General features: G+C 41.1%; 1 protein-coding gene across 50 annotated transcripts in view; it reads right to left on the minus strand.

Annotated features, from left to right (window-relative positions):
- Positions 1-635: 635 nt before the first annotated feature.
- Positions 636-27,369, minus strand: part of RHOBTB1 (Rho related BTB domain containing 1) — a 117,839-nt gene continuing 91,105 nt past the window's right edge. For 35 of the 50 annotated variants that reach the window (XM_070563132.1, XM_070563176.1, XM_070563058.1 and 32 more), the window contains 7 exons: positions 21,024-21,209; positions 17,182-18,161; positions 15,388-15,506; positions 9,292-9,442; positions 6,153-6,241; positions 3,367-3,472; positions 636-2,821 (listed from right to left, as the gene is read on the minus strand). In XM_070563132.1, the coding sequence (XP_070419233.1) occupies positions 2,652-2,821; positions 3,367-3,472; positions 6,153-6,241; positions 9,292-9,442; positions 15,388-15,506; positions 17,182-18,161; positions 21,024-21,209 (1,801 nt within the window). In that variant the 3' untranslated portion in view covers positions 636-2,651. Of the gene's footprint in view, positions 2,822-3,366; positions 3,473-6,152; positions 6,242-9,291; positions 9,443-15,387; positions 15,507-17,181; positions 18,162-21,023; positions 21,210-26,152; positions 26,210-27,369 lie in introns of all 50 variants that reach the window. The other 15 variants (XM_070563248.1, XM_070562975.1, XM_070562957.1 and 12 more) reach the window with 1 other exon arrangement.

Consider the following 27,369-nt stretch of genomic DNA (forward strand, 5'->3'; position numbering starts at 1 on the left):
TAAGACTCCCCTGGCATGCATCATGTAAAAGATGCCATGATCTGGACCACCCATTTTAACTGGTGTGGGAATGTGTTGAAAATCTGTCTTCTTTCTGTAGTTATTTTTTCTATTTGTCAACTTCTATCCATGGAGTTACAGGGAATTTGCCACTCAGAAAAGTCCCCCTGTGAGATCTCATTGGAGAGCCTCCGTCCCTCTGAGCTTGGAAGTCCAGAAACTGTTTACAGATTTTCCCAAAGACTTTCTCAGATCTGCTTCTGAAGAAAAGACTTATCTTCATGAGCCCACCAATATAACCTCCCACTTAATTTCACAAAATTGCCCAAACCCAGATTACAATAGGTCCATTAGGATAGAGAGATCATTTCTGTTATTTCCAAGGCTGTACCATGTCTAGTGACACAACCGTATTAGCTAAGAGCAGAGAGTCAGACTCCTCATTTACATCATGGCGCTGGAATCTCTGCTGGCAATACTGAAAACAAAGATGACAGTCATTCAAGCTGCCTTGTTACTGGAGCATACACAAGCCCCCATGACCTGGCATCTTTAAAGTTTTGATAGTTTTTTAAAAAGCTATTAAAATCACACACGATATGATGGTAGTCCTTAAAAAAAAAAAACTCAAGGCATTTTATAGCTAAACAATTTTATTGGCTTTCTGTGAAATAAAAAACACAAAACAAACCACCATGGTTAAAGGCCATAATCAGCATCAACCAAATGAGCCAGCCACTTGGTTACAGTAGCTGATAACAAACACTAGTGGATATTATTGCTTATACCCCAGGTTAATTTATATGTCCATTACGTTTGGCAAAGATTACAATCAAATGGGAGCTTTGGTTGTGTAAATTCAACCCTGACTACTCACTGAAAACTCAACTTCTACCATTTCATGATGGGATATACGCCGATTCTTCCTGAGTCTTGACATTTACCCTCTCATTCTGTCTCTTTTCTCCTTCCATTAATGATTTACAACCTCATTGACCAAAAATTAACATAGATGCATTCATAATCATCTATCCCTACTCTTCCTTTGCACGAGAGGGTGATACCTATAGGGGCCTCTCCTAACTCATATCTGGTATGTATCCACTGTCAGTAATAAATGCCCATCTGTAATCTGGATAGATTTTCAAATGCATATGGCTGTCAACATTGGGGTTTGCACTCAACTGTCACTTTTCCAACTTCTGAAAGCTAGAAAAAAACCCAACAGCCTTTAGCAGCAGCAAGTTGACCTCTCAATAGGAAAAGCCCTAGCGCCCGCCACACAACATTTCACGGCAGGTAAGGAGCTATGGCCTTCAAATGCTCTATACGAGTGCTGTAACATTTTAATTTACAGAGAAGCAATGATTGACTGCCGCTCGAAAGCTCCCCTGCTCAGTACTTTCTATTTTAACACTGAAAACTCAAGGACAAAGGTCAGAAGTAACTTACAATAGCACCATTTCTTAGACTCTTGGAATGAGATTCCTGTCTGCGTGGGAGAATTCAGGGACCCTAGACGACCCAGCCTCCAGCTTTGTGCTTTCACAGGCCCCGCTGAGTTTCAGCAAGGGGGGGTGTCTGCCTTAGCCTACTTCTGCAGCGACGTGAATTTTCCCTGGGAAGAGTTAAAAATACATGTCTTACAAAGTGAAGTTGGCCGCAGGTGAGAGACCTGAGGAAGCCTGTTTCTGGTGGTGAGATGTGACAAGCCTGCAGACAACGGGACAGAGTCTGGGGACCCTTTCCCTTGCCCATCTCGATTCAAGTCCGTGGAGAACCTGCATGCAGAAGCATGGCAAGATCAAAGAACACTGAGACATAAACTCTAACACAGCAATCCAAACGCTAATGCTCGAACGGCATTTTTTGTATTCAGGTCCACCAGTGGGTTTGCCCTGGATAATGCTGGGGTTTAATAAGCCCTTCTAATGATTATAAAGATTATCCTCTTGAATCTAGATATTCTAAACAACAGAAGATTTGATATCACTATATTTTACATGGCACATATAACCATATAATTACTAGCACTTACACAGCAAATATCGTAAATACACATTCTTGGAGTTGACTTGGTAATTATACCGATGTTATTTGGCAGAACAAAGATTAAACCCTCTCTAGCTTGCACTTCGGGGAATTTCCTTCCAACCCTTTACTTCACAACAACAGGATAACCCTCTAATTATGTCATAATGCTTGGTGGTCACGGGCAAAGAGAAGCACAGGGCGACTTCATGGTTAATTTGTGGCCTGTAAAATAAAGTAATACATAGTATTTTCATTTCAACAAAATACAAGAGACCATATAAAAATATTTTCCAATTTGGAATTTGAAACATGAAAGCTGAATTTTTTTTTTCCTTTGTATAAAAAGAAACGAAAAAACAGGCTAGAGTTTATTAAGCCTTCTAACAAAAAATACACACGTAAGTGTAAGGAATGCAGTGAGCGTCAACTTCCCTTCTTGTCCAGGCTCGTTGATGGTGAGCTTGTGCTTTGATCCCCACAAAGATAAATGCACGACAGTGGAGGAAGATCAGTGCCTGAAACCTGAACTACAGCTTATCTCTAACAGGAAGACTAATTTTACAGTAGTGCTTTGAAAAGTGGTGGGTCAGATGATCGATCTTTTTTGTTTTTCCTCCTCAGGCAACTGCTGGAGATGAATTCCAGAAGCACCACTTTCTTCTTGAGTGATGTTTATTTAGTGCAATATCTTCCTTCTCTCTTTCCCTTTTCACACGCTGGTAGTGGTCTTCTTCCTTCAGGTACCACACAGGGGGCCAGCGGTGCCGCTCAAAGTATTCCTGGTTGTCTGCGGAAGGAAAGTGTGGAGGATGACACTTGCTGGTCACTGATCGCTTCTGTGTGCTCAGTTCTGTGCTTAAAGCTTTGCGTATATGATTATCTTATACATCCACTCAACAACCTGATGTGCAGGGACTATGATGAGGACCGTCTGCGGATTGTGACACTAAAGTTTTGAGAGATGGAATACTTGCCTAAAGTCATGCAGCTGGACACAGAGAACCTGAACCCAGGACCACTTGATTTCAGAGTGTAAGCTTGCTTGCTCCTAAGCATGCCTCCCCAGGCAAGGCTGAGCCAACGACCTTGCATGCTCTGCAGCAGGGCAGCCTGAACCCCCCTCCACCCAAATCCTCCAAGCATGAGGTTCTCCAAAGAGAATTCCCCACCTACAATTCCTTAGGTCATGTCACATGAACATGCGACCACCAGGCAAGTCACAAGGAATTCTCCATGAACTGCCTGCGCTCATGTTCCTTCTCAAGGGCACGGAGGGTAACACTTCTGTCAGAGGGGATGAGCTCTGGACAAATGGGGACCCCGCAGTCTCACCTGCAGATTTTGATTTGATTTCCTTGCGGAACTTGGAACAAACACTGTTGTAGTTGGTGCAGATGTGGTGCAAACACCAGGCGGCCAACTGGTGGGCATTGTGAAACTGCAAGGAAGTGACCAAAAAGGGATTAGACTTTATTTTCTAAAGTGGGGCTACAAAGAAATAGGAAGCCATTGTCAAGGTTAAACAAATAAAGGGCCCATATACTAATTCAGTAAACCTCTTGTTTTGACGGCAGTGTTTTGACTTTGGCCATGGTTCCAATGCCAGCCAAGTATAGCGTGTGGCACACCCCTCCTTGACCCTCTGTGATAGGTGCACCAAAAATACTCCCTGTATCAGATCAGAAGTTTAAAGTATGTCTTGCCCTCCCACCCTCCCCCACCACCTGGCCCTCTAGTGACCGTGGCCTCTGGAAGACACCAGCCAACAGCAGAAAGCAGCGATGTTGTTTCTGTTTAAGGAAGCCTAAGCAACAGAATATCCCGTGTCACATGTCAGAGCTCAGCTTGCTGGGGCCAAAGATCTGAAAGAGGAGACTGCGGACTGTGTGACTGTCCTATACCTGTCCTTTGGTTACATAAGAACAGGTGGTGTGGGGCAGGGCAGGAGGGATCCGAACACTCCACACCTCCTTTCTGAGCAGATGCTCAGGGAGGTGGCCCCTGAGGTAGCTGTGACCGAAAAAGACCTGATGCTCAACTATTGAGTCAGCTCCCCATTCCCTCCCCAAATTTGGCAGTATTTCCCCCACCCCTCACTCTCTCTGTCCATGCCCTTCTCAGACATCCATTCTGTTGTTTGTTGCTCTTTAAGTTTCTTTGATCAGGTGAAACTCTGGAACCTACAGCGTGCTTCCTCTAGGGCCCACATCTCTGCCATGAACAAAGGCCAATAGAAAAGCCAAAGTTCTCAGAAACTAATTCAATTAACTCACTGAAAATCGCAACCCCAACATCATGGACAATTTTAGCTGGTGCTTTCAACTTCTTTTGATATTAGATCTCTTTCTGACAGTAAGATTAGGGCAGTCGTGTACTAGAGTTGGCTTGTACCTGCTCAAGAGGGTCACTTGTGAGCATTTCTTCGCTACTCTGAGTTCTGTGATATCAAGTTGTTACAATTGGCTGGATGGGAGTATTTACACCATGGAAACTGGAAAATGCAACAGACCAGGGACCCACCTGCCCCCAAGCTGACTGTTACATACTTACCAGCACAGCACTGGGTTAGGGTTTAATGAATGAACTAAGGTATGGGAGACTCCATCCCACACTCTTCCTGCCAAGGCTCGTCAGGGCTTAGCAGTAATCATATTATTTCCTTGCAGGGTGTATGCGTGGGCAGGGTCGGGGGAGGGGACAGGGCAGGGACACACAGCAAACCAGACACAACTGCAAATCATTACCTCAAGTGAACTGGCCCCTAATGAAACTCTGGCTCATTTCATTTTTCTCTAGGAGGAACACCTACTGGAGAGAGCTCAAGTCATAAACTGTCCCCAGGCCTCTTTCAAAAGACTGCAAAATCTCACCAATTTTGACGGGGGCTTGCTGATCCGAAAGCAAATGGTGCCTGTTCTCAGTTTTCATTGTAACCCCTATTAGGTTGTTTTCCACATCGGATTTTAATAATTCATGCTAGTGTCTCTATCTCTCACCGGCCTTTGATTGCCCCAAGGGTGGAGAATCTACCATTTGTATCTACCTGTCTTCTTATCTAGGGTGATGCCTGGCATGCGGGGAGAAAATAATACATATTTGTTGACTGTTAAATTAGAACAAATAGATTGCTGTAAAGTCCTACTCCAGCTTTTCTCCTTTTGAATCTGAGCCGTTTCCTCTGGCCATGCTTCCAACAGCCTGAGTAACACCTGCCATAGGCCTCCCATCTCCCTGAACCACCTCCTCTCCCTTGATTGAGAAATATCGATTTAAACTGCCTGGCCTAAGACTTAGTAAACCAGCGCCCTAACCAAGAGAGGGAACAAAGAAAGCCAAACCCGTTAGGCTGAAGAAAAGACTGAAGAATTTATTCTCAGTTCCTTCAGAGTGTAAATTCTTTATCACTAAGTCTATGCCAGGGACTAGATAAGCCCATGCATGAGCCTTGCCTTATGAGAGGGCTTCTACTCTTCAGTGTTCTTTCCTGAACATTCTCTCCCACTTGATTCTCAAAATAATTTGTAAGGTTGATAGGGTGTGAATTACCATCCCCATTTCTTACAAATGAGGAAACTGAGGCAGAATTTAGCTTTGTGCCTTGAGTACGTTATTCAGTGACAGAGCTGAAGCTAGATCTCAGACTCTCTCTAGAAGAAGAGTGCAAATTGTGTACTGGGATTATGGAATCACAGTGTCAACATTAACAAATACTGATTTTAGAAAACTCCTGGGGAGCTGCAGTGAGATTTGGGGCGTTACGGGGCTTCACGGAATTCTAGAAACTGTCTGATTGGGCCAATACCTGTCCGAGAATTCAGAAAAGAAGAAACAAAACCTTCCCCTATCGTGCCCTAAGTTGTTCTCCCACTTGGGAAGCTGGTGCCTCGGGGGATAATGGGGCTGGCGTGGGGGAGGGGTCCTTGTTTTTTCAAATGAAGCCCAGCAGGGTGAATGGTGCACGAAATGTCAAACTCTCAGATCTTCCCAGTGTACACAGGGGGCCTCTGTGACTCAGTGGTGACATCTTTATTTAGACAGATGCAACAGTGGAATGTTTTATCAGCATTAAACACACTGGTTGAACACACTGAAAAGGTGAAAAGCACATTGTTACAAACCTGGGCCAATTCCAAATAAGAGAGTACTTCCCCATCAATGCCCACGCCATTCATTGCAGACTTGGTCAGCTCCTGAACGGCGTGCTGCTCTGAGGAAGAGAGGAAACAGGAGAAAGTTAAACCGTATCCTGCAAGTCAGACATCTTGCCTGGAAGGTCTGATCTGGGACCACCTAAGAGGCGAGGAGGTATGGGACACCGCTCTGGGCAGCCATCCGAATTAAATCCAGGGCCCATTCTGACGTGTGGCCTTTCAGTACTGAAGTTCTGGCCACAGCCATTGCACCGATGACTCTGGGGATACCCGTCAGCCCTTCTGAAATAGCCCGAGCTCTCCAGGCCTTCACTGTCCAGTATGGTAACTGCCAGCCACATGAGACTATTTAAACTTAAATTAGCTAAAATTAAAAATTCAGGTCCTCAGCCACATTAGCCGCATTTAAGTGCTTAGTAATCACATGCGTACTGGACAATGCGGATGCAGAATGTTCCCATCACTGCGGAAAGTTATCTTGGACGGTGCCGCTCCAGACAGTCTAGCACTTTCCTAGCATCTTCTAGACTCCCTAGTGTCTTCCTGTTTGACAGTTTTCCTCCTCACATCACTCTAGTTCTCAATAATCTCTGACACTAGAGAGACTGAATAACAGAAGAATGTGTCCATGTGAGGAATTAAAAATGTGAACGCGCATGTCTGCCTCAACAGCTCCAGAAGGGTGACGCACTAGTCAACTTCTTAGATTCTACAGACCAGGAGATCTTCAGCCAGAAGGAACAAAAATCCAGTTGGGAGAGGCGTTTCTGTGCAGGAGCTGTGTCCGAGGCTTCTAAGCTGAATTTAAATTGTGGTTCTTAGACTGAGCTGTCTCTTGCCTGCATCTGGGCTGTCACTTGCCTCTAGAATTGACATGTGTGGGTACAGTGTAGGCCCTGCATTTCTAGTTCCTTGAAGGATGTACTATTTTTTCATCTCTAGCAGTGCACCTGTTCTTCTAATCCATTAGAGCGTCCAAATCCTGCCTGCTTTCTGCTCTGGCTCTACGTACTTGGCAGGCAATATGTCCCTCTCTGGTTAATATGGTATCCAGATTTGAATGGTTTCTTTGGCACAACCTTCCTCAGCTGGATTGACAAACAAAGAACTATTTGGAACTAAATTTCCCTGAGAAGTCATATGGGGTTTTTAACTGCAACATTTCTTGATATTTACTTAACCGTCTGGATTGCAAAGCATTTTCACTCCAGAAACTGATTTTTAAACACTATGTTCTAAACATTCTATCCTTACACTAAATAGTATACTCTAAACACTATAAATGATTAAAGGAATCATCTTAGGGAGGTGTATATTAAATAATCATAACAGTAATAACAGCATTTAATGACAAAAGTAAACACACACAGAAATCTATAGTTCACACAAGAAGTTTTCTTTGGGTCAGTTTCTTTCATGGAGAAATCAGTCCCATGTTTTCATCACCATATTTAATATTTAAGCAAAAACGGTAGTACTTCGACATTGATCACAAACCTTGTTCAACAGGTTTGGCTCCAAATTACTGTTGACTACTTCCAAAAAAATCAAATTTATCCTTGAAGGACAAATACCTGGGATAAGTGTGGATGGTCGATTGGACTGGAACTCATACTTCTGAAAAGGGGAACTACTGCAGCCTCCTAGAGTTAGTATTGAAAAAGCAGTACACTCATTTGGATCTATGACTTCAGGTGTATTGGTTAAAAGTAGTTTTTTAAACAACTGAATAGCAATGCTTCAACTATCTCTTTCTATCTAACTCAGGGAGAAGTAAGGCAAGAGGAGCACTTTGCTCTCCAGGTGGGTGAGCACAGCAGAAACCAGGAGGATAGAGAAATAAATCTTTTTTCTAAAGACATTGCCAGAAAGTCAAGCGTGGATTTGACTGGTTGATTTGTTCATACATTCATTTAATGACTCAACAAATATTTACTGAGAACCTAACACGCTCAGGCACTTTTCTGCATGCAGGGGATCGGCCAGTGAACAAAACAGCACTATCTCTACTTTCACGGTTAATAGGAGTTGACTAAACATAGGGAGAAACACCCAGATTACTAACTAACATCTCTGGAGAATGGAGCTAAAGGTTTAAATTTAAGAAAAAGGTATCTGAATGTGCATATCCTATTTAGACCTGCTTCGGCCTACCAACTGAACAAATCTAGAATGATACATAAGATTTTGTGAAGTTAAGCCAAGTCTCTTTTTTTTCTTTCTCTCAAAATGATCTTGACAGTGTCAGAACATTTTCTAAAATAGCTTTAAGAAAACCACTTACATAATGCTTACTAAGTGCCAGACACTGTTCTAAGGACTTTATATATCTTAACTAATTTAATCTTCATAACGTCTCTATGGTAGAATAATATTATCCTGATTTTAAAGAGAGAGGGGGCTGGCCCGGAGGCCTGAGGTTCACCGGTTCAGATCCCAGGTGCGGACCTATGCACTGCTTGTCAAGCCATGCTGTGGCAGGCGTCCACATATAAAGTAGAGGAAGATGGGCACGGATGTTAGCTCAAGGCCAGTCTTCCTCAGCAAAAAGAGGAGGATTGGTGGCAGATGTTAGCTCAGGGCTAATCTTCCTCAAAATAAATAAATAAAATAGAGTGGAAGCTGGGACACAGAGCAGTTAATTCAATTATGACGTCATCCAGCCAGTAGATGGCAGAGCCAGGATTTGAACTCGAGCAATCTGGCTATGTGTTCTTAACCACTGCCTCCTACTGCCTCTTTCTTAAAGGCTCAGTAAACATTACGGGGATAAGATAGATACAATAGTTTTTTTCAAATTCCATGGTCCACAAATGAGGCAGAGCGCACAGAGCATGGACTTTGAGGGCAGGGGCCAGGCATTTCTCATCTTTATATCTGTACCACCCCACAGGCCTACCACAAAATGGAGGCTTAAGAAATATTTACTAAATTGAATTGGGCCCGTCTGATACGTTTGATCAGTTCATATCACCCTGCACAAACAGTCCTATTTTGGGTAATAAAAAACTAATTTCGATTCCCTGGAAATCTCTTTTTTTGTTTAAATGTGATTTTGATAAATATGACAGTGAGACATTGCGTGGCTCTGAGTCATCAGCCTTACCTGCAAGTGCAACCAAGTGTGGCAGGCAAAATCTGTTTGCCAAGGCAATTAATTCCAGTGGGTCCAGGTCCAAGTTAGGTGACAACTGCTTGGTATAGAGATAATCCAACACCGCCTGCATTGACATCTTGTTTATGTTCGGCAGATATACCTGAAATGTTATTTGAAAAGCTAAGTTCTGCTGAAGAAAGCAGTGGGCACATTTTCAGCCTATACTGCTTATAAATATCCCAACTGTGTGATTTGATATTGGCGAGCCTGGAACACCTGCTTTGAGGCTGTGCATAGAAGTCATTTGGTATTTATGGCTTTAAACATAACAGTTTGATTTGTAGATGACAAAAGAGTCCGGCTGCCTGACAAAGCCTGATTTGGAATTTTTAAATGGCTATTTGGATTTATAAATCAGACAAATGGGCTGTAAATGTATGATGATATTATGGGCCCTCCTTGCCAAGTACCTTATAATATGCTATTGTGGGGAAAGAAATCTCCCAGCAACATGACAGGTGTTGGGGGGAGCTGCACACCACACTGTTGCTGACACACAACGCAGCCCAGCCTTCTAGGATGGCGAAACAGAGGATGAGCAACCACCCTGGTTGCCACCATGACTGGCTTGATTCCAATGGCCCATCAATAAACGTATACTAGCATGATATGCATACTTTGTTATTTTTCCTATGGCACCCACATAGATTCAGAACTACTGGAACATTACCAGGTATCAGTAGATTCAGAGAATCCAGAGAAATCCTTGCCTGGGACATCTGGGGGAATAGCTGGTTGGTTATGGTGAACTCTCCCCTGTAGGATTCCCCGTACCTCTCTCCTGAGTACCTGTCTAGTTGCTGCCCATATAAATACATGCTAGAGTTTGCTAGAGTGCCCGGGACTGCCTGAGAAGTGGAGTTCTGGATGGCTGGGCATAGATCAATGGAGATGTACGCGGTATAGCAGCTACTCTTCATTTTAAGTCTCTAACTAACTCCATGAGATGTGGCCTGGTGTAGTACAGAACAGTGCCACTGGTGCTTATTATTGGAATGATGATGATGACAATAAGAATTAACCTTAAGTGAAGGCCTCCTATGCACAAGGCACTGTATTTCCACATGCATTATCTGTTTTGATCCTTATATCTGCTCTAGGAGGAAGAGACTATTATTTTTGCCATTTTACAGATGAGGAAATCAAGGTTCAGGGAGGTTAAGTCCTGTGTCCAAGGTCACAGAACTAGGAAGTAGTGACCAGGATTTGAACCGAGGGAGTATCATTCTAAAGTTTTTGTTCAGAACCGCTGTGCAGTACTAGAAACCCTTCACGGCAAAGAAACAAAGGTTTGGGTTACAGCACAACAAAGCACCATATTTTACTTGTAGTTTTTAAGAATTAGAGTTCTAAGTTCAAAGGATGAACAGTTATAAACTTGTTAATGCTGGTACTTAAGAAACCTCTATACAGCATATAAAGATATACATCTATATACCATATGTGATTACATCTATATATTATGTATGATTACATCTGTATTATATATGATTACATCTATATTATATATATATGTTACATGTGATTACATCTATATTATATATCTAATCTCTCACTCTCTCTCTACATTACCTCCACAATCTACACGGGGTTCATGGCCAATGCATTCTAATGGTGTGGCCCCAGAATTGTTGAAACTATAGCAACCTTCCATATCATTCTTCTGCACAGCTACCAGCCACCTCAGAGATGGAATATCCTTTCAGACAGTTAGAGCTTTCCCTTAAGGTACCAAAGGGAAGGCCCAGAAAAATTCCTGGAAATATTAAGAAAATTATCTGCCTTTTAAGACATAGTCAATGAAAACAATTATGCTTCCGTAAACAAGCTGCATGGGTTATGACATCAATGATTTGACAAGCGCGATCATTTCAAGTTTCTAGCTCAACCTCTACAACAGATAGAACTTGGCAAGTAGAAACGATTACCTATATTATTTTTAAATAAAGAAGCTGTTGTAATTAATTGCTACTCCAGTAAGTCTAACACCAGTTATACTTGTGCATGCTTACACCTATATGTGTTTATGTACACATGTACTTATCCTATGCAGATGTCAATTTATTTGTGGTACCCAGATAAACTTGTTTCTGTGTGTATGAACACATGGCAAAATTTTATTTCTCCAGAATGGTGTTTGGATTAGTACAATTTTCTAGATAATTGAAGGTTAATTAGGTTGTGAAACTTTAAAATTTGCAACATTTTGATAGTGAAAGTATATACATTTTACAAAGAGCCAAGTGCTATAAAGTGTTAGTGATTGGAGGTATGAAAAGTCCCAGAGCTTCCTGTGAACAGCTGCTCGCTCAGGGATGGGAATGTCGGCTGTTTCTGAAAATAATGGCTTGGAGGACAGAGCAAGAGGCTGGGGCAGGCCCAGGCATACGTCACTAAAATGCTGTGTGATCTTTGACAAATCATTCACCCTCTCTCGCCCTCGGTTTCCTCACCTGTTATGTGGGGGGAATTTGGAATAGATGATATCTAAAGCTTTTTCTTCTTCACTGAGATTCTGGATTTTGAAGATATTCAGATTACCTTAGCAATTTTGGTAAGAATGTGTTCTAAGTCATGGCAAAACGGACATCATAAATAAAAAGAAATTATTTCTGGCAGCAGGAGATGACAGATTCCAGTGAGTAGCCCTGCCTCGATATTTCCAATATCTTTGGAGTGTTCTGACATTCATAGTCATCTGTGACCTGCTGTTTCCTTCTTCATTGATATGATGCTAACATTTTTCTGAAGCAATGGCTTTTTCTGGCAAATAATGTTAGAGACCCTTAGAAGTAAGCAGCAAATGAGAATAAACTAAGAACGCTTTCAGAATATGCATTTTTTTCCCCAGGGTTGATTTTGTTCTAAAGCCTATTTCTGTGACTTCAACATTTATAATTAACTATATAATAATGGAGAAACCATTTTATAGAACTTTAAAAAAATAATATACATAAAGCTACATAAGAAATAAAATTACAAGTATTGTATCCTACTTGCCGAATGTAGCTTGAGGGAAAAAAAAGGGTAATGACAGAGAATGCAGCGCTCACCTAAACAGCGTCCCATATTCTAGTTTAGTTGGCTTAAAATTTTAATTGCGAAGATCAGCTCAGACTATTAGGCTTATAATTAGAGACGGTCTCATAGAGAATGAGAAAGTATTCCAGATCTAGAGCATTGCTTACTACAACCCGGGCATGCATTTTTAATGAACCACTTGCTGAGTACCTCTGGGGCGAGAATTATGCTTACTGGTACATTAAAAGTAATGAGAAAAATATCAGTAAAATACAGTGTCTTCTTAAATATTACATGACAAAAAAAGTTAAAGTAACATCAATGGGCATGTTTTATTCCTTTCTGGACATGCATGTGAATTCTATTAATGCAAAAAAAATCAGCTGAATTCTGTGGGGGAAGTCAGGTTTTCACAAGACCATAAAGAATTAAAAGGTGCCCTTGAAAGGACAAATCCCAAGTGTGAATATGGGCCTAAATCAATCATGGAGCATCTGTTGAGGCTCACCGAGTGCTCTTCCCTCCCCTAGGACCACGTCTACCACACTTTGCTAGCTTAGGAAGGGAACTGGGGGTTTCAACTTAGGGCATTTGGAGAACAAAGATCTTTAGCTCCTCACGGAAAGAGCTGAGCAGGAATCTCCAGGATCACAGTCACTAACAATTCTTGACCATTTGTGTGCTCCAGGGACCAAATTCACAGCTTTACACATATACTCTCATGCCTTACCTGTCCTTTGAAGAAGGTTCTCTTGTTATTCCCATTTTATAGAAGAAGACACAGGTTTAGAGAGGGTCAGCTGCTTGCCCAAGGTCAAGCTGAGGCTAGAGATCATGACTACATAACTATTATAGCCTGGAATATACTGGAATATACTGGAAATAAAGAGAAGGGGCAGGAAAGGGCAGAAATGTCAACAGCTCATGGCATTCTTCATATATTGGCTAAAGGAATCTTGGCACAGACCTTTGGTTGCTTGGTTCCATGGTCTTTGGCGTTTGAGCTGGGTTGAATCTATACATACCTATTAGCCTCAGCTGCAGTTCTAAATGGCAAGTGACCTTGTCTTTCTAGAGGGGAGTGCTACCAGGCAGCCACCTCCAGGACAGGCTATAAAACAACCATGTATGTGTGCTTTCACATTTGCTGCCAAGTTTTTGTTTTGGTCACCTCTCCTGCACATTTTAATCTGGAGATGATTACAGTCCATTCTGGGAAGGGATAAAGGGGATTAGCATTTGTGAGGTCAGCTCTGACAGTGTCCCTTTGTGCCTGGGTTCCTGGCCTTGATCACTTGATCAACTTCTCTCTGCTGGGTTAATAGCAGGCACCCTGCAGCACAATGAGCACACACTTCAGTGAGCCGGAAAAATAAGGGAAGCAAGCCTGCCGGCTCTTTTATCTCCGGAGATTAGTGAAGTTGGTGAAATGCCATTTGGATGAAGTTTTATTAACAGGTGGCTTCCCCAAATTTTCTTGGAAGTAAGAGGGAAAGAATATCACCAACACTACTGACATCAAAATAAGACTAATGGCAGCTACCATTTATTTAATGCTTAGGAGGTGCTTTGCAAGTATTGACTCTCATACCTCACAACCATACTATGAGTTACTATGGTGTTTTCAAGATGGGGAGACTGGAACTCAGAAAGGTGGTCACTTTCCCAAGGCCACATGGCTTGTACGCAGAGGGGCTGGGATTAGAGCCCCACAGCCCATCACTGGGTGGCCTCCACTAGTTGCAGTAGCCTCAATACCTCAGTAACAATGCTCTGAAACATATTTAGTTATAGGTGAGGACCTCCTGATTTATAAAGGCTGGTAGACTCCAGAAGAGGTCATCAGGATAATTCTGACATCGTTTCCCCAAACAGGAGATGGCCTTTTGCTGGGGGTGGGTTTAAGAGCAGCTGCAGTTTGTTCTGGAAGCAGGAGGGTGGACTAGTGACCTCCTCAGCTCCAGCCATCCCGGCTTGTGATTCTAGGATTCTGTTTCCCTACTTAGGGATGCAAATACAGGCTCCTGAGTCCAACGGGAGTGCTCAGATTTCTGGTGTGAGTGCCCCTTTCGAAAAGTTAGCCATTGTTTTCTGTATTTCTTTTAAAAGTTTGGAGAGATGCTGACATAAGCAAAACAAGCCTCTTAGGACAATAAACTTGATGGGGTGTCCCCATGTTTTTTTAAAAAAATGGTTAAAAAACACTTGCACAACTCAACAAAAATGCTTGCACACCTCTAGGCTAAAGTGAGAAGTGATTGAATGAAATTTTTCTTTCTTTTCCAACAGAGTTTGTAAAAAGATGAAGATATAGGGTCTCCGAGATAGTGCTAGCTCTGCTCTAAGAATATCCTTCTCCTGGAGATAGGCCCAGCATCTGACAAGTAACCCAGCCACCTCCCCAGACCTAAGCACTTAGAGAGGTGTGTTTATGTGCTCCATTACTGTTTCCCTACCATTAACGAACTCTCAGCGAAGGTAAGTCAGCGCAGAGCCTCAGGGAGTGTTGTAGCTCAAGGACACCTCAAGGGCAACCTAGTGCATCTTTCATTTTGCAGATGAGGAAACTGAGGCACAAGAAGGTGGCTTCTTATGATCCCTCATCTGGTTAGGGGCTCGGCTGAGCCCACAACGTAAGCGACTGAAGAAACTTTTCACTGTCTTGAACCTCTAGAGGATAAGCTCTGCCCCTCTCGTATGTGACTTTGATGGTATCTTGCCTGGTGACATTTGTTAAAAAGAAAAGCTGATCGTGTTTTCAGGGATAAGGAGAGCTGTGAGAATGAAAGGATACACTACATGTAAAGCACTTAGGAGTTCACGCGTGTAGCCAGTCAACGGTAGACAACCGCTCCTCGTAACTGCAGAATTAAGAAGAGGGTGACCTGACACCCAAGCACGGCCTAAGGAACTATTCCATGGAAGCAGTAAAAGAACCAAAGGCAGCTGGTGAATTAAACACTTTATATAAATACACATGCACATTCATAAAGATACCACTTAGGCTTTTGAGAAGGGACATACCTCGCTGTTGGCGCTTTCCACAAATGACCCCCCGAACATGGCAGCCATCCACTTGCAGCTACAGATCAGCAGCGGTTTGTGGGCACTGATGGCTCCATCATCCAACTTAAATGTCACATCTGTCCAAGCATTGAGGAAGCACAAGCGTGAGCCAGCCTCGCCGAGAGTTCCACCCATATGTACCAACCTGCGTCTCTCGTACTCTCTCTTCCAGATCTGTACTTACTGATTTTGTGTCAACCCCCACCTTTGACATACCCAATTCCCTTGATGTTCTCCAGGGATTAAGGAGTAAGCATTTAAAATTACACATAAGGTCACAACACAAATTCTCTGAACCATAAAGTAACACAAAGGAGAGGAAAACTTTTTCCTCCTTATTATGAAAAATTTCAAACATACAGAACACAGTGGAAAGAATTTTACAGTGACAACTTATTTATCACATTGTTAACATTTTGTCATGTTTGATTTAGTTATATGTATATTTACATATATTTTTTATATGTGTGTAGGAATTTTTTTTAACAGCTAGCAAGATACTTCACTCCTAACTATGTTATCAAGAGTTTTCTAAAAACAGGAACATTCTCCTAGATAACCATACCATTACTTCTCCTAAGAAAATTAGCAATAATTCCCTAATACCATTCATTATGTAGTTCAGATTCAAATTTTTCCAATTACCCCTAAATTGTATTTTGTAACTTTTTTTCTTTTTAAGAGCATTCGATTGAGACTCCCACATCGTATTTGGTCGTCATGCCTCTGCAGTAAGGAGGGGGCGAGTTCATCAACTTCACTTAAGGGCCACTGTTTAATTTACTGCAGGTTTATAACATTTCTTTTCATTAACTTTCAAGAGTGCTTCTGTACCACAGTGGTCAATGTCTGGAGTAAATATTACTCATAAGCTTTAAAGTTAATGAACAATTCAGTCACCACTTATTAAATGTATATTACCATGACAGGCATTATGAAAGAGAAAAACAAAAATAGAAGTATCCATATAAATAGAAATCAGGAAGTAAAATTTTTACAATGAAACTCATGTACACAACACACACACACAGAGGACAATTATAGAACAAAGACAGTACAAGCGTGGAAGACAGTACAAGCATAGGCCAGTAACCTATCTTGGATACAGGCCATCATTGTGCTTAAGCAATTATGTAAGGATGCTGTGGGAGGCATATGGCATAGTTATCAAAGACAAAGAAGGAACCAGAAAAATATAGATCAGGGTAAAGGAGTGTGAGAACAGAAAAGGCAAAGGGATAGAAAGAAGCACCCCTGATGGGAATGCAGAAGGTCACCAAAATTGTCTCAAGGATTTCAGTGGCCTCAGGACCAGAGGTCACTGATTTTTGGGTAACTGCCAAAGTGTCAGTGGAAAATAGATTTGATCAGGGAAGGGATCCTGTTGGGGAATTGTAAGTACCAACCCACATGGCTGACACTCAGGGGTAACTTGACCCACCCCTGAGAAGCATCATGATACCATGGCAGTTTAGAGGGCAGCTTGAGTTCAAATCCTGGCTCTACCATTTATGGCCTGTGTAACCATGGGCAAGTTATCTAACCTCTCTGTCCCTCAGTTTCCCCAGCTGCAAAATGGAGACGATAAGATTTAACCCTTAAGTCTGATGGGAGTTAAATAAGTGAAAACATGTAACTTAGGTACATGGGAAAACATCAGCACTTATCCATGCTAGTGACGGCTATCCTTTCCCCTGCTCATCTTTGGCTAATGTTTGATAAAACGCAACAAAAGCCACAGGACCTGCTCACCTGAAAATGTCCCCTTGCTGAGACACTCTTTTATCCGATTGGCCTTCCTGACGTGAAACGCTTTCGTGATCTCCTGGTTCATGAAGGCTTCCTTGTTCATGATGTTTTCCACCATCATCCTCAAATCAAACATCTCCAGGACCTCTGCAATCTGAGCCAGGCCCACCAAATCCTTTTCCTTTTCATCCAGTTGCCCCGTATACAGAAACTGGAGCAGGGTCCGGAAAGGGCCTGGCTGAACCGACGAGTCCATCCTGACCACAGTCATGGGGCCCACCCGCTTTGAAATGGGATTGACTTGCATTTCCTTGTGCATTCCAACAAACCCTTTACTCCAGCCTGACAAAGTCTGCGTCTCTGGGATCGAGCCCTCGGCTTCCAGCCCCAGAGTCTCCTGTTGGAACAGGTTCTGGCTCGAGGACTTCCACTGATTGGCCTGAGGTGTCCTTGGGGTGCCCTCCTCCCTCTCCTCATCTGGGTCAACACTCAATGCCTGCCCCTCAAAATCCCTGCTCTGCTTCTCTTTCTCACAAGCTCCTTTGCTCCCATTTGGTGTTTCTTCACATTCCATTAAAAAAAGATCATAAAACTTGGAAGAGGAGGTAGCGAGGTAAATTCGGTGTGCAAAGATGTGCTCCTGGTCCTGAAGGATGAACAGGACATCGGCACACAGAGGACTGTCCAGTAAACAGGCAGCTTCGTTCGTCCCCGTGGATGGACATTCTGGAACTCTGATGACCGGTGGAGGGGCTTTTGGAGGTAGGAATGGTGCCTGCAGTAAAGGTTTCTGAACTTTCTTTAAGTGGGATTTCCAGAACTGCAGGTGCCGGCGGGCAATGAGCGCGGCTCGGATTGCGTTGTCAAACACATCCTTGATCCCAAACTGGTCAAACACGCTCGTTTCATAGTACGGTATACCAAGTTCCTTTGCCACCTCTCGGCCTTTCTCTGGGGGCAGGATATCCCCTCTCTTTATGGGCCTGAAATACAATATTTAAAGAATTATAATCAGCCTTATTTTAGGAAAAAAAAATAGTAACCAGGGCCTATCTAAGCATCTCACTGAATTATACATTTAAAATCCTATTCAGGCTTTTCACGAGGCTCTTGAAAAAGCTACTACCAACTTCAAGTGTTTCAAGTATAAAGGACTTATGACTGCAAAAGAAAAAATGCTTTCAGTAGTAACCACAGTAACTGAAGTATTAGCCATTTACAAGCTATTGGATCCTGGGCAAGTTACCTAACCTCTATAAGCCTCAGTTTTCCCACCTGTAAAATAGGAATAATAATAGGGGCTGGCCCCGTGGCCGAGTGGTTAAGTTCGCGCGCTCCGCTGCAGGTGGCCCAGTGTTTCGTTGGTTTGAATCCTGGGCGCGGACATGGCACTGCTCATCAAACCACACTGAGGCAGCGTCCCACATGCCACAACTAGAAGAACCCACAACGAAGAATATACAACTATGTACCGGGGGGCTTTGGGGAGAAAAAGCAAATAATAAAATCTTAAAAAAAAAAAAAAAAAGGAATAATAATAGTGAGTACCTACATCTTAAAGGACTATTAAGAGGTTTAAACGAGACAACATGCTTAGCATAGTATGTGGTCCAAGGGATGTGCTTGATAAATGTTAGCTGTTATCATCAGTATTGCCACCATCATCATCTTCATCTTCATCATCATCACCTTATGCTTAAATTTTGCTTTATCACTTTAAAATGAATCCATATGCATTTTCTCATTTGAACCTCATAATAACCCTGTGGGTATTATTTTCATTGTTCATTCTGAAGAAACTGAGGCAGAGAGTTTAAAGGATTTGCCTAAGGTCACATTTGTAAGTTGCTGAGAGCCCTCTCCTAAGTAATTAGTCTAGAACTTCCCACTCCTAGTTAAACAGTCCACATCCAACAGCTCGTTAAGTCCCCGCTATTAGATTTGTGAATCTGCTTTCATATTTTCCCCTTCTCTTTTCTTGTACTCTCTTCAGTCAGGCCCTCATCATCTTTTGCTTGGACTGGTGCATTAGCCTCTTAACTAGTCTTTCTTCAGACTCTGCCACATTTTAGCCCATAGTTCTCATTGCTGCAAGAAAAATCCTTACATAACACAAGTATGACTTAGCCGTAATTCTTTTAAAAAATTTCCTGTGGTTTCACAAAGCCCATGGAATAAAGTCTACACCGTTTAGGCTGACACACAAGGCCCATTTACAGTCTAATAAAACCCAGGGAGGCCAAACCTTTGGAAGCAGTGTAAGAATAAATAATGCTGTGATTATTGCATAACCATGGTAGAGACACAGTTTCCAGAATATAGGCAAGACATGATTTGTGCCTACACTCTTCACAAACACATACTTGATTCTGAGACCCACTCTTAGGAACTGATCCTCCTAAGTAAATATCTGACCAAAGGTAATGTGTGTGACAGGTGCCAGTCTTAGGAGAAATAAGATAATACTGGGTAGAATTTGGATTTGAGGACCTGGATTGAAAAGAAGAAAAATTGTAGGGTGTTGCAAAGGTGGAAGGGAAGTGCGAGGAAGAAAGTTTAATTTCAGGGGTTGCTCCTGTGGGCAATTCATGCTCCTTGTTCGTGGGACTGACTTGAAAATCATTAACTGATGAAACTCCTCAAGGCTTAGCTCAAATACCACCAGAACTGCTCTATAGAAGGGACCATCCCCTCCACTGTCCTCTAGAGCTCTAGAACTCTTTTCTAGTCCTCCACATGTCCATGATTCTGAGGTCCGATTACCTTAACCTATTCTTTTATACAGAAAATTCTAGATGTCAGGGGTAGTCTGTCTTTTACCGTAAGTCCTCTTTCCTTCTACCTGGCTTCAAATATTCAATTCCCAGTCCATGCATTTAAGAATAAAAGAATTGTGAAAACTGAACATGAAGAGTTTTCAGAAAATTTATCCAAATTGTGCCTAGAACATCAAAAATTGTTTAAGCAAAGTACCATTTGCTTCTACTGTGAGAGCATAAGTTGTGTCCATATAAAATTTTGTATCAAGTCCTATTAGGTAAATATCAAAAGAAGGTATTAATATCAACATTTTTGGAAAAGCTAGATGTTCCCCAGCAAAAAATGTAGTTAAACATAAAACATATATAAAAATATTTTTTATAAAGGGAATATTAAGGGAGTACAGGCTTTTAAAGACTCTTATTTCCCCCCCAAATTGGTATCTACATTTTATAGAGTGTGAAATAAATCCTTCTTCAAACTGATTTTTAAAATTGTGACACTTTAAAAAATATAACCACTAGAGACATTTAAAAGCCAGTGTTGTGGTTTTGCAACTATGGGTCCATATGATTTTTAAAAGCTAGACACTGTCATCTTGGGAGTGAAACACTCTTAGAGGTTGAATTGAGGAAAACGAGAAGATTAAAAACACTTAGATATGCATATTTGTACGAAATTGATATTCCTGGGGCCAAGAATTGCGGCTGATCACCCTGAATGTTAGCTGACTTTATTCCAATAATCATACTTTCAAGAATGACATTATTATGAGTAGCTAACATTTCGATTAATACTGTACAAACTCTGAAGTGCTTTCATACATACCATGTCACACTTAGAGAATTCACTTCAAGCACTGGCCAACGGTTTTACAACACTGGGTTCCTACCCAAGGGGAGCCGTGGAGCATGAGAAGGGTCAGGATACACCCCCCCTCATGATTAACAAGCTAACTTAAAGTGTGTGGCTGATTGGTGGGGTCCCAGAACCACTGAAGAACAGAACCCTAGGCTACAGAGTCATTTGCTGCCTCTAAATTATAATTTGGCCAGCACAGCGAAACACGGAGTCCCTTGGCTTACCTCGCTAAAGGGCGTCTGGCTCGATTAACAGCTTCAAGATCAGCATAGCGGAGATCTAGCTGGCAGCCAACTAGGACAACAGGTGTGCGAGGGCAAAAGTGCTTGATTTCTTGATACCACATGGTTTTCACATGATTTAGGGAATTGGGATTAGCGATGGAAAAACAGAGGACCACAACATCAGACCTAAAAGGAAATCACAAAACAAGCCATATTGCCTTTCAAATTTTTTTTCTTTTATCATTAGGGTTCCTCCCTGCCCCCATCCATTTAATGCCAATTATCATGTCACAATTAAAAAAAAAAGACTAGATATTAAAATATATCTTGGAGTCATGCAAACAGCCTGATAAGCCCCTACATTCCAGCACCAACACAGCCTGAGTTCATTTCCATATCACACTGCAGAATGCTTACGAGTTGAAAAGTTTCCAGTGAAGTTATTTTATAGTAGAGATGGTTACCCAAACTTGACTCAGTCCTGAAACCACAGCATGCTGAACTATTTCTGTTCATCACAAGAAATAGTTTCAAGATAAAAGAAAATAATAAAAACTACCGTTTACCAGTCTAAACATAAAGGTGATGATGACTCAACCCGATGAGACAAAGCAACCAGTTTTAACATTACTGAAAATGTGACAGGTATTTGCTGTGCAGGGCTGGCAAATACACAGAAGGATTTTTGCCCTTCTTCCCACTTAAGCACACATGTAGAGAGCACAACCACCGATCTGTTTCTGAAAAGAAAAAATCCTGAATTTGCAGGAATTTTGACTCTACCAGGCAAGAAGGTAGTATTTAACATAAAACTAGCAAGGACGCTAATAGAAGGATGGCTAATAAAATGAGAAAATGTTGGAAAGAGATGTCTCAAATGTTATATATGACACGTAGCAGCTATATGAGGAAAAGAAAAATTGCTTTGTACTTAATTTTGACATAAGGATCTTCTATTTTTCCATAATAATTTACAATTCTAGAAGCCAAAGAACTGTTTTACAAAACACTTGTTCATTATGGTGTTTGACAGATAGCTGCTAAAAGGTATCTTTAATAAGAATTATAAACCATCATTCTAGGTTAAAATACGCTGAATGATGACTTTGAAAACACTGAGGCAGAAAAATACAAAGAATAGGAAAAGTTATGCCAAGGATTCAAGATTAGCTTGCAGCTAAATTCAGAAATAAACTCCTACAATTTTATGAGATGTTAATTTATTGCCTTTATTGTTTATGTAACAAGAAGAATCAAGTCAATGAATCAAAACACCTTCTTTTTAAATCATTAATGAGCTTTTCCTCCTACATATCAATGAAGACAAACAAATATATCCAGGCAACCATAAAATTTCTAAAAATAATCATTTGCAATGCAGAAAACTGCAGGGTGCTTACATTAAATGTAATTCACAAGTTGAATCTTTAAATTTATTCCCAAGAAAAACTGCACTAGACCACAGCAAATAGAGGAAAAATCCTAAGATTAAAATATTTACAAATTATAAAAGAGGACCTAGGACTCAAAGTAGATGAATATATTAATCTGCACGTTTAGAATGTCCTCGAAATAAAGATACTATCAAAGACTCTTGGACACTGGAAAATATAATATGTGTAAAAGTATGCATAAATATATAAATGAAAGGGAAACATGTCTTATCTTTGGGATCCTGATTTAGTTAGTGGAATATTCTGTGCACAGGCTTACTTCTAATCAGCATAAATAACAATACCCCACAAAGCTAAGAATGGTTTGAATTTTACATTTTTTAGAAACTGAGTTTTCTATTATTCACAGTCCTATTTATACAGGATATCTGATGCAGCTCTGCTATAAGCTTCATCCTGATCATAAAATAAAGCCACCATAAATTTTGGCACAGTGAGAATAATATGGCAATAATTTGAGGTTCAATATTGTAGAGAAAGAACTGAGGAAATGTATCCATCATCTAAATGTGGAATGGTATGTATATGCATAAAATTGTTCTAGTTGGTGCCTTCTATTTCCATATTCCATCGCTATAAAAGAAATCATTCTCAGAGCTTAATTTATATGACAGATATGTAGCTAAATGTCAATACCGTTATCTAATTTTATGATACAGCATTGAGGTTTTGAAATCAGAGCTAGCTTGGTTGCCAAGGTTACCGTGATAAAACTCATGCCACTGAACACATACTAGTTACTATCCAGATGACCTGTAAACAAGTACAGACAGTACCTTGGGGGTTGGAAAAAAATAGAATCTCCTGATGATAGTAGCACAATGCCATTTCACAATACAGATCCGGAGGGCCCAACTTCTAACTATGTCGCATCAATATCTCAATGCATGAAATGTTGTTGGGAAGCTAGAAAAATAATTCAATGCTCTGTAAATATTTTGCCTCAAAAAGATGACAGTTAAAGAGAGGAGGCTGTAGTCAGAGCAACTCTAACTCTGAAGCTAAAATAACTTACTGAGTCGAAATTCTATTTGTATCCTTGGAATAAGCTATTCTTTGCTTCCTTTTTTAATGCACATATAAGTGCTATGAGAATTTGTCCCCATTATTTTACATTGAAAGCAGTTAAAAAATATATTTGCTTAAATGTCTCTGTTTTAACCCTTGTTGACCTAAATATAAGTGCAAGTTAAGAAAACATCATGTGTACATTATACAGAACGCTATTCTTTTGGCCTGCTGTATGAATGTAGCACCCTAAACCTGATTTTAACCAGAAGGCTGAGAATCAATGGACATAGTGAGAGGGCTATAGAAAGATGCTGCTTTGGCATATTCTTCCTTATGCCAATATTCTTTACCGATTCCGAATTCTCAACACATCAGTATCCTCTGATATAAACACCTATGCAATCAAGTAACTATTTTGAGAATGCCATTTATATCCTCCAGATTTTGAGCCATTTTTCTGTCTAGTCAAAGAAGGCACAAGACCTGCAGCTAAGAATATCTCCAGCTTTAGGCAGAATTCCAAGGAACTAGAGATATTAAATAACTTTTAATCAAAACATTCATTCCCGAGTGGAGACTGTTCAATGTCTGACACAAGCTCATGTTTAAAAATGCCATTCCTATGAAGGATAAAGAGAAAAAGGCAAGTTCTAGCACTTCTACGTCTGTGGCTCTGTTACATTTTCTCACTTTGAAGAGTTGAGTTTAAAAATAATTGGGAAGGGGAGGTGTGATGAGGACATTCTCACGTATTAGGCAGCAGCGTTAGCCTAGAAATGACCTCAGGGTTCCTATTTCAGCTGTAAAAAGAATCTGCGAGAATTTAAATGGAGTCTTACAGCTATTTGGAGTAGAATGCACACAAATTTGAGAATGCAGAGGCAAAGCGCAGGGCAGCCAAACTCTAAACTCCAGGACTTGAATACTGAGAAGGGGTAGGAAGAGGTTTGGATTTTTTGGACTGGGCTAAGTGGCTTTCTTAAAGTAAGCCAGGATTACAAAGGACTTGTGAGTGTATGGTCTCAGCTGCTTGCCTACGAATGTTTATTTTTTGGAGAAAAATGTGATTTCCTGTTCCTAAAGGGAAAATATCAGTATAAAAGTTTCACTAGGGTACTGACTCATCAAATAATGCCCATGAAATAACGTTTTGATTAGTTAAGTAAAAAACAATCCAAAGTAAATCTCTATGTTGAAACAATTGAGAATCTCCAGTTTCATGGAGGGGTGGTCACCCAAAAATGCTTGAGCTGATAAAGCTAACTTCAGTTGTATCAGCTTTTCTTCAGATATTAAATAAGCAAAAAAGCATATTTTTTCAGCTATTTTTCAAGGAGAACACTGGCCAAAGATAGCATGTGAAAGATTGGCAAAGATACTTGGATAACATAAGGAATGCATGCAAAGTGGGGACCAATCTTTGTTGGAGGAATAAAGAAAGGAATCTAAAAAGTGCATCTTACCCACATATTTTGGCCCAAGCTAGACTTTAAACAGCAAATGCCACATGTGTTCTCAAGGCCTGTCTTTATAATATCTACCGTCAAATATAGCAAACTTGGTGGGAAAAGATAGAGAAGCAGCGAGAAGCTAAACTGCCTTTCCAATTGGAAATACCAAGTTCATACTTTGAAGAAGTGATTGAAAAAGGGTAGATAATCAATATCAAAAATTTGTTGGTAGGAATGAATTTTCTAAGTTCTTTCCTATCATGGAAGTGCTTTCTGTCTTTTTAGTTTGTCTTCCCTTTTCTGGTCCCATCTACTTCACCACCATTCAGCCAACGAGCTGTGGGCCTTGGGTTTTCTTATCTTAAGTCCTAAATTATCCTTTAACTAAGAGCCTAAGATCAGGCCAACTTGAGGGGCAATGTGAAGGACAGTGGATTCCATCCACTCCAGATAGCTGTGAGTGGGACAGCCAAATGCCCTTCTCCAATGTGCCAGTTCTGGTTGGGTCTCTTGATGATTAACACTTGGTGACCAAGAGTAAGCTAATAATTCTATTTATCTGAGTGTTGCTTGGAAGTATCTCTTTTTTAACATACAATTTTAAGCCCTTTGTTCTACGGTAGGATCTCACCTCTTTATATGTCGCTACTGCCTATTATTATTTCTTTTTTTCAGCAGAGACTCCCATATCCTTTATATTGGTAGAGATCAGGATCACATTTTAATGGGCTTCTTTTCTTTGTCAATGTGCACAAGTCCCATTCTGGCAAATATTCAAGTAGGAGTCCCTGACCCCCACCTACGGGGCTTCAAGCTTCCTTCTCTGCCCTGATAACCGAGGTAGGCTCTTTACAGAAACATTTTCAAAACCATTCATGTCAACAACACACCTTTCATGCATATAGTCTGACAGCGCTATGCAAACAGAGAGATCAAAACAGCACAAAACAGCTGAGAGCATGGCAGAGAAAAGAAATGTGTAACACATGGCTTTGGAAAATTTTAGTAGGGGAGCAGCCTGGTGTATATGAGATGTGGAGGGAGTTGTCAGTGATGGTGAACATAACCACCTGGAGATGAATGGCTGTGTAAGCTCATACTCATGGAAGATGGAGAGGCCTATAGGGGAGCGCCTGGCAGGGAATCTGGGGAGAGCAGGGCAGTACCATGCAGCGCCCTGGATGTGAACCGAGAAATCAAGTTAATACTTTACCAATAGCAGTGAGGCTTCTTAAGTACAGATGTTATGTGGGGAAACTGTGAAAACACCCTGAAATATATCCAGATTTGGGAGTGATTAGCAGGTGCAACTATTTCTTCCAAGTCCATAACTACATGTTTAGTAGGAAGCAAGATTTTAAACCAGTCTTCCCCACCCTCCAAAAATGGAGCCAAAGCAATGTACGCTCTTAAGTGCAGGAAAGCCATTTCAACATCCCACCAATGCCACCAATTCCTAAGATAATACCTGAGTCTTAAAAATGGTTGGTTTGACCATCATAGTACAAATATCACAGGGGCAATGGCCCTACCATAGATAGAGGGTTGTGGGTTTCATCCAATGGAAACTGGCTGTTTTTCACTTGATGTTCCATTTTCTATACTTAGCAATCTATGTTCCCTTTGGCATATTCTTACACCTCACACAACCATCCGAAAAATTTGAATGCACGTGAAACTGGGTGAAACACAAGTAATTTATTAAAAGAACTAGCTTGAGCAATCTCATTTAACTCCTGATCAATGAAAGCAGGAAGCACTGACATAAAGAAGGCTTGCTTAACAGGAGAAGGTGAAATTGTGGTAATAAATTTTCTCCCTACTCCATCTCCCATTCTCATTTCTCTTTGGCTTTTCCTGAAGCTAAATGACAGAGGAACTTCCTTCCTACACTGTTAATGTTTTCTTCTGAGAGCAAGACTAGCTGTAGATATAAGGCAGGCTCCGTGTCAGCTACAATGTCAGCTGCGAGGTCTCTGGGATTAACCTCCCTGACTCTTCTGAGACGAAACTGTGTAAACTGGCAAGATTGTTCTACCGCAATAAGAAAGGGAGTTTACGCAGGCCTCTCAGCAATCCTCTTTGAATCGATAAAGGTACAAGGACTTGTCAAGCTACTCATCCAATATCAATAAGCAATCGTTCAATAATTTCTTCCAGAAATATTAACTGAGTACCAGGCACTCTTCTAGACATTGGGGATATGGCAATTAAAGACACAAATTGCTGTCCTTATGCTTATCCTCGTCATGCTTACTTTCTAGAGGAGAACAGAGACAATAAGCAAGAAAAATAGGTAGTATGCTAGGTAATGAGAAGTGCTAAACAGGAAATAAAGCAGGGGAGGGGGACAGAAATATTGGGGAGCTGTTGAAATGAGGTGGCCAGGAAGGGCCTCACTGAGCAGGTGACATTTCCGTAAAGACCTGA

Source organism: Equus przewalskii, chromosome 1 (genome assembly GCF_037783145.1).
Source record: "Equus przewalskii isolate Varuska chromosome 1, EquPr2, whole genome shotgun sequence".
In the NCBI taxonomy this organism is placed as follows: Eukaryota; Metazoa; Chordata; class Mammalia; order Perissodactyla; family Equidae; genus Equus; species Equus przewalskii.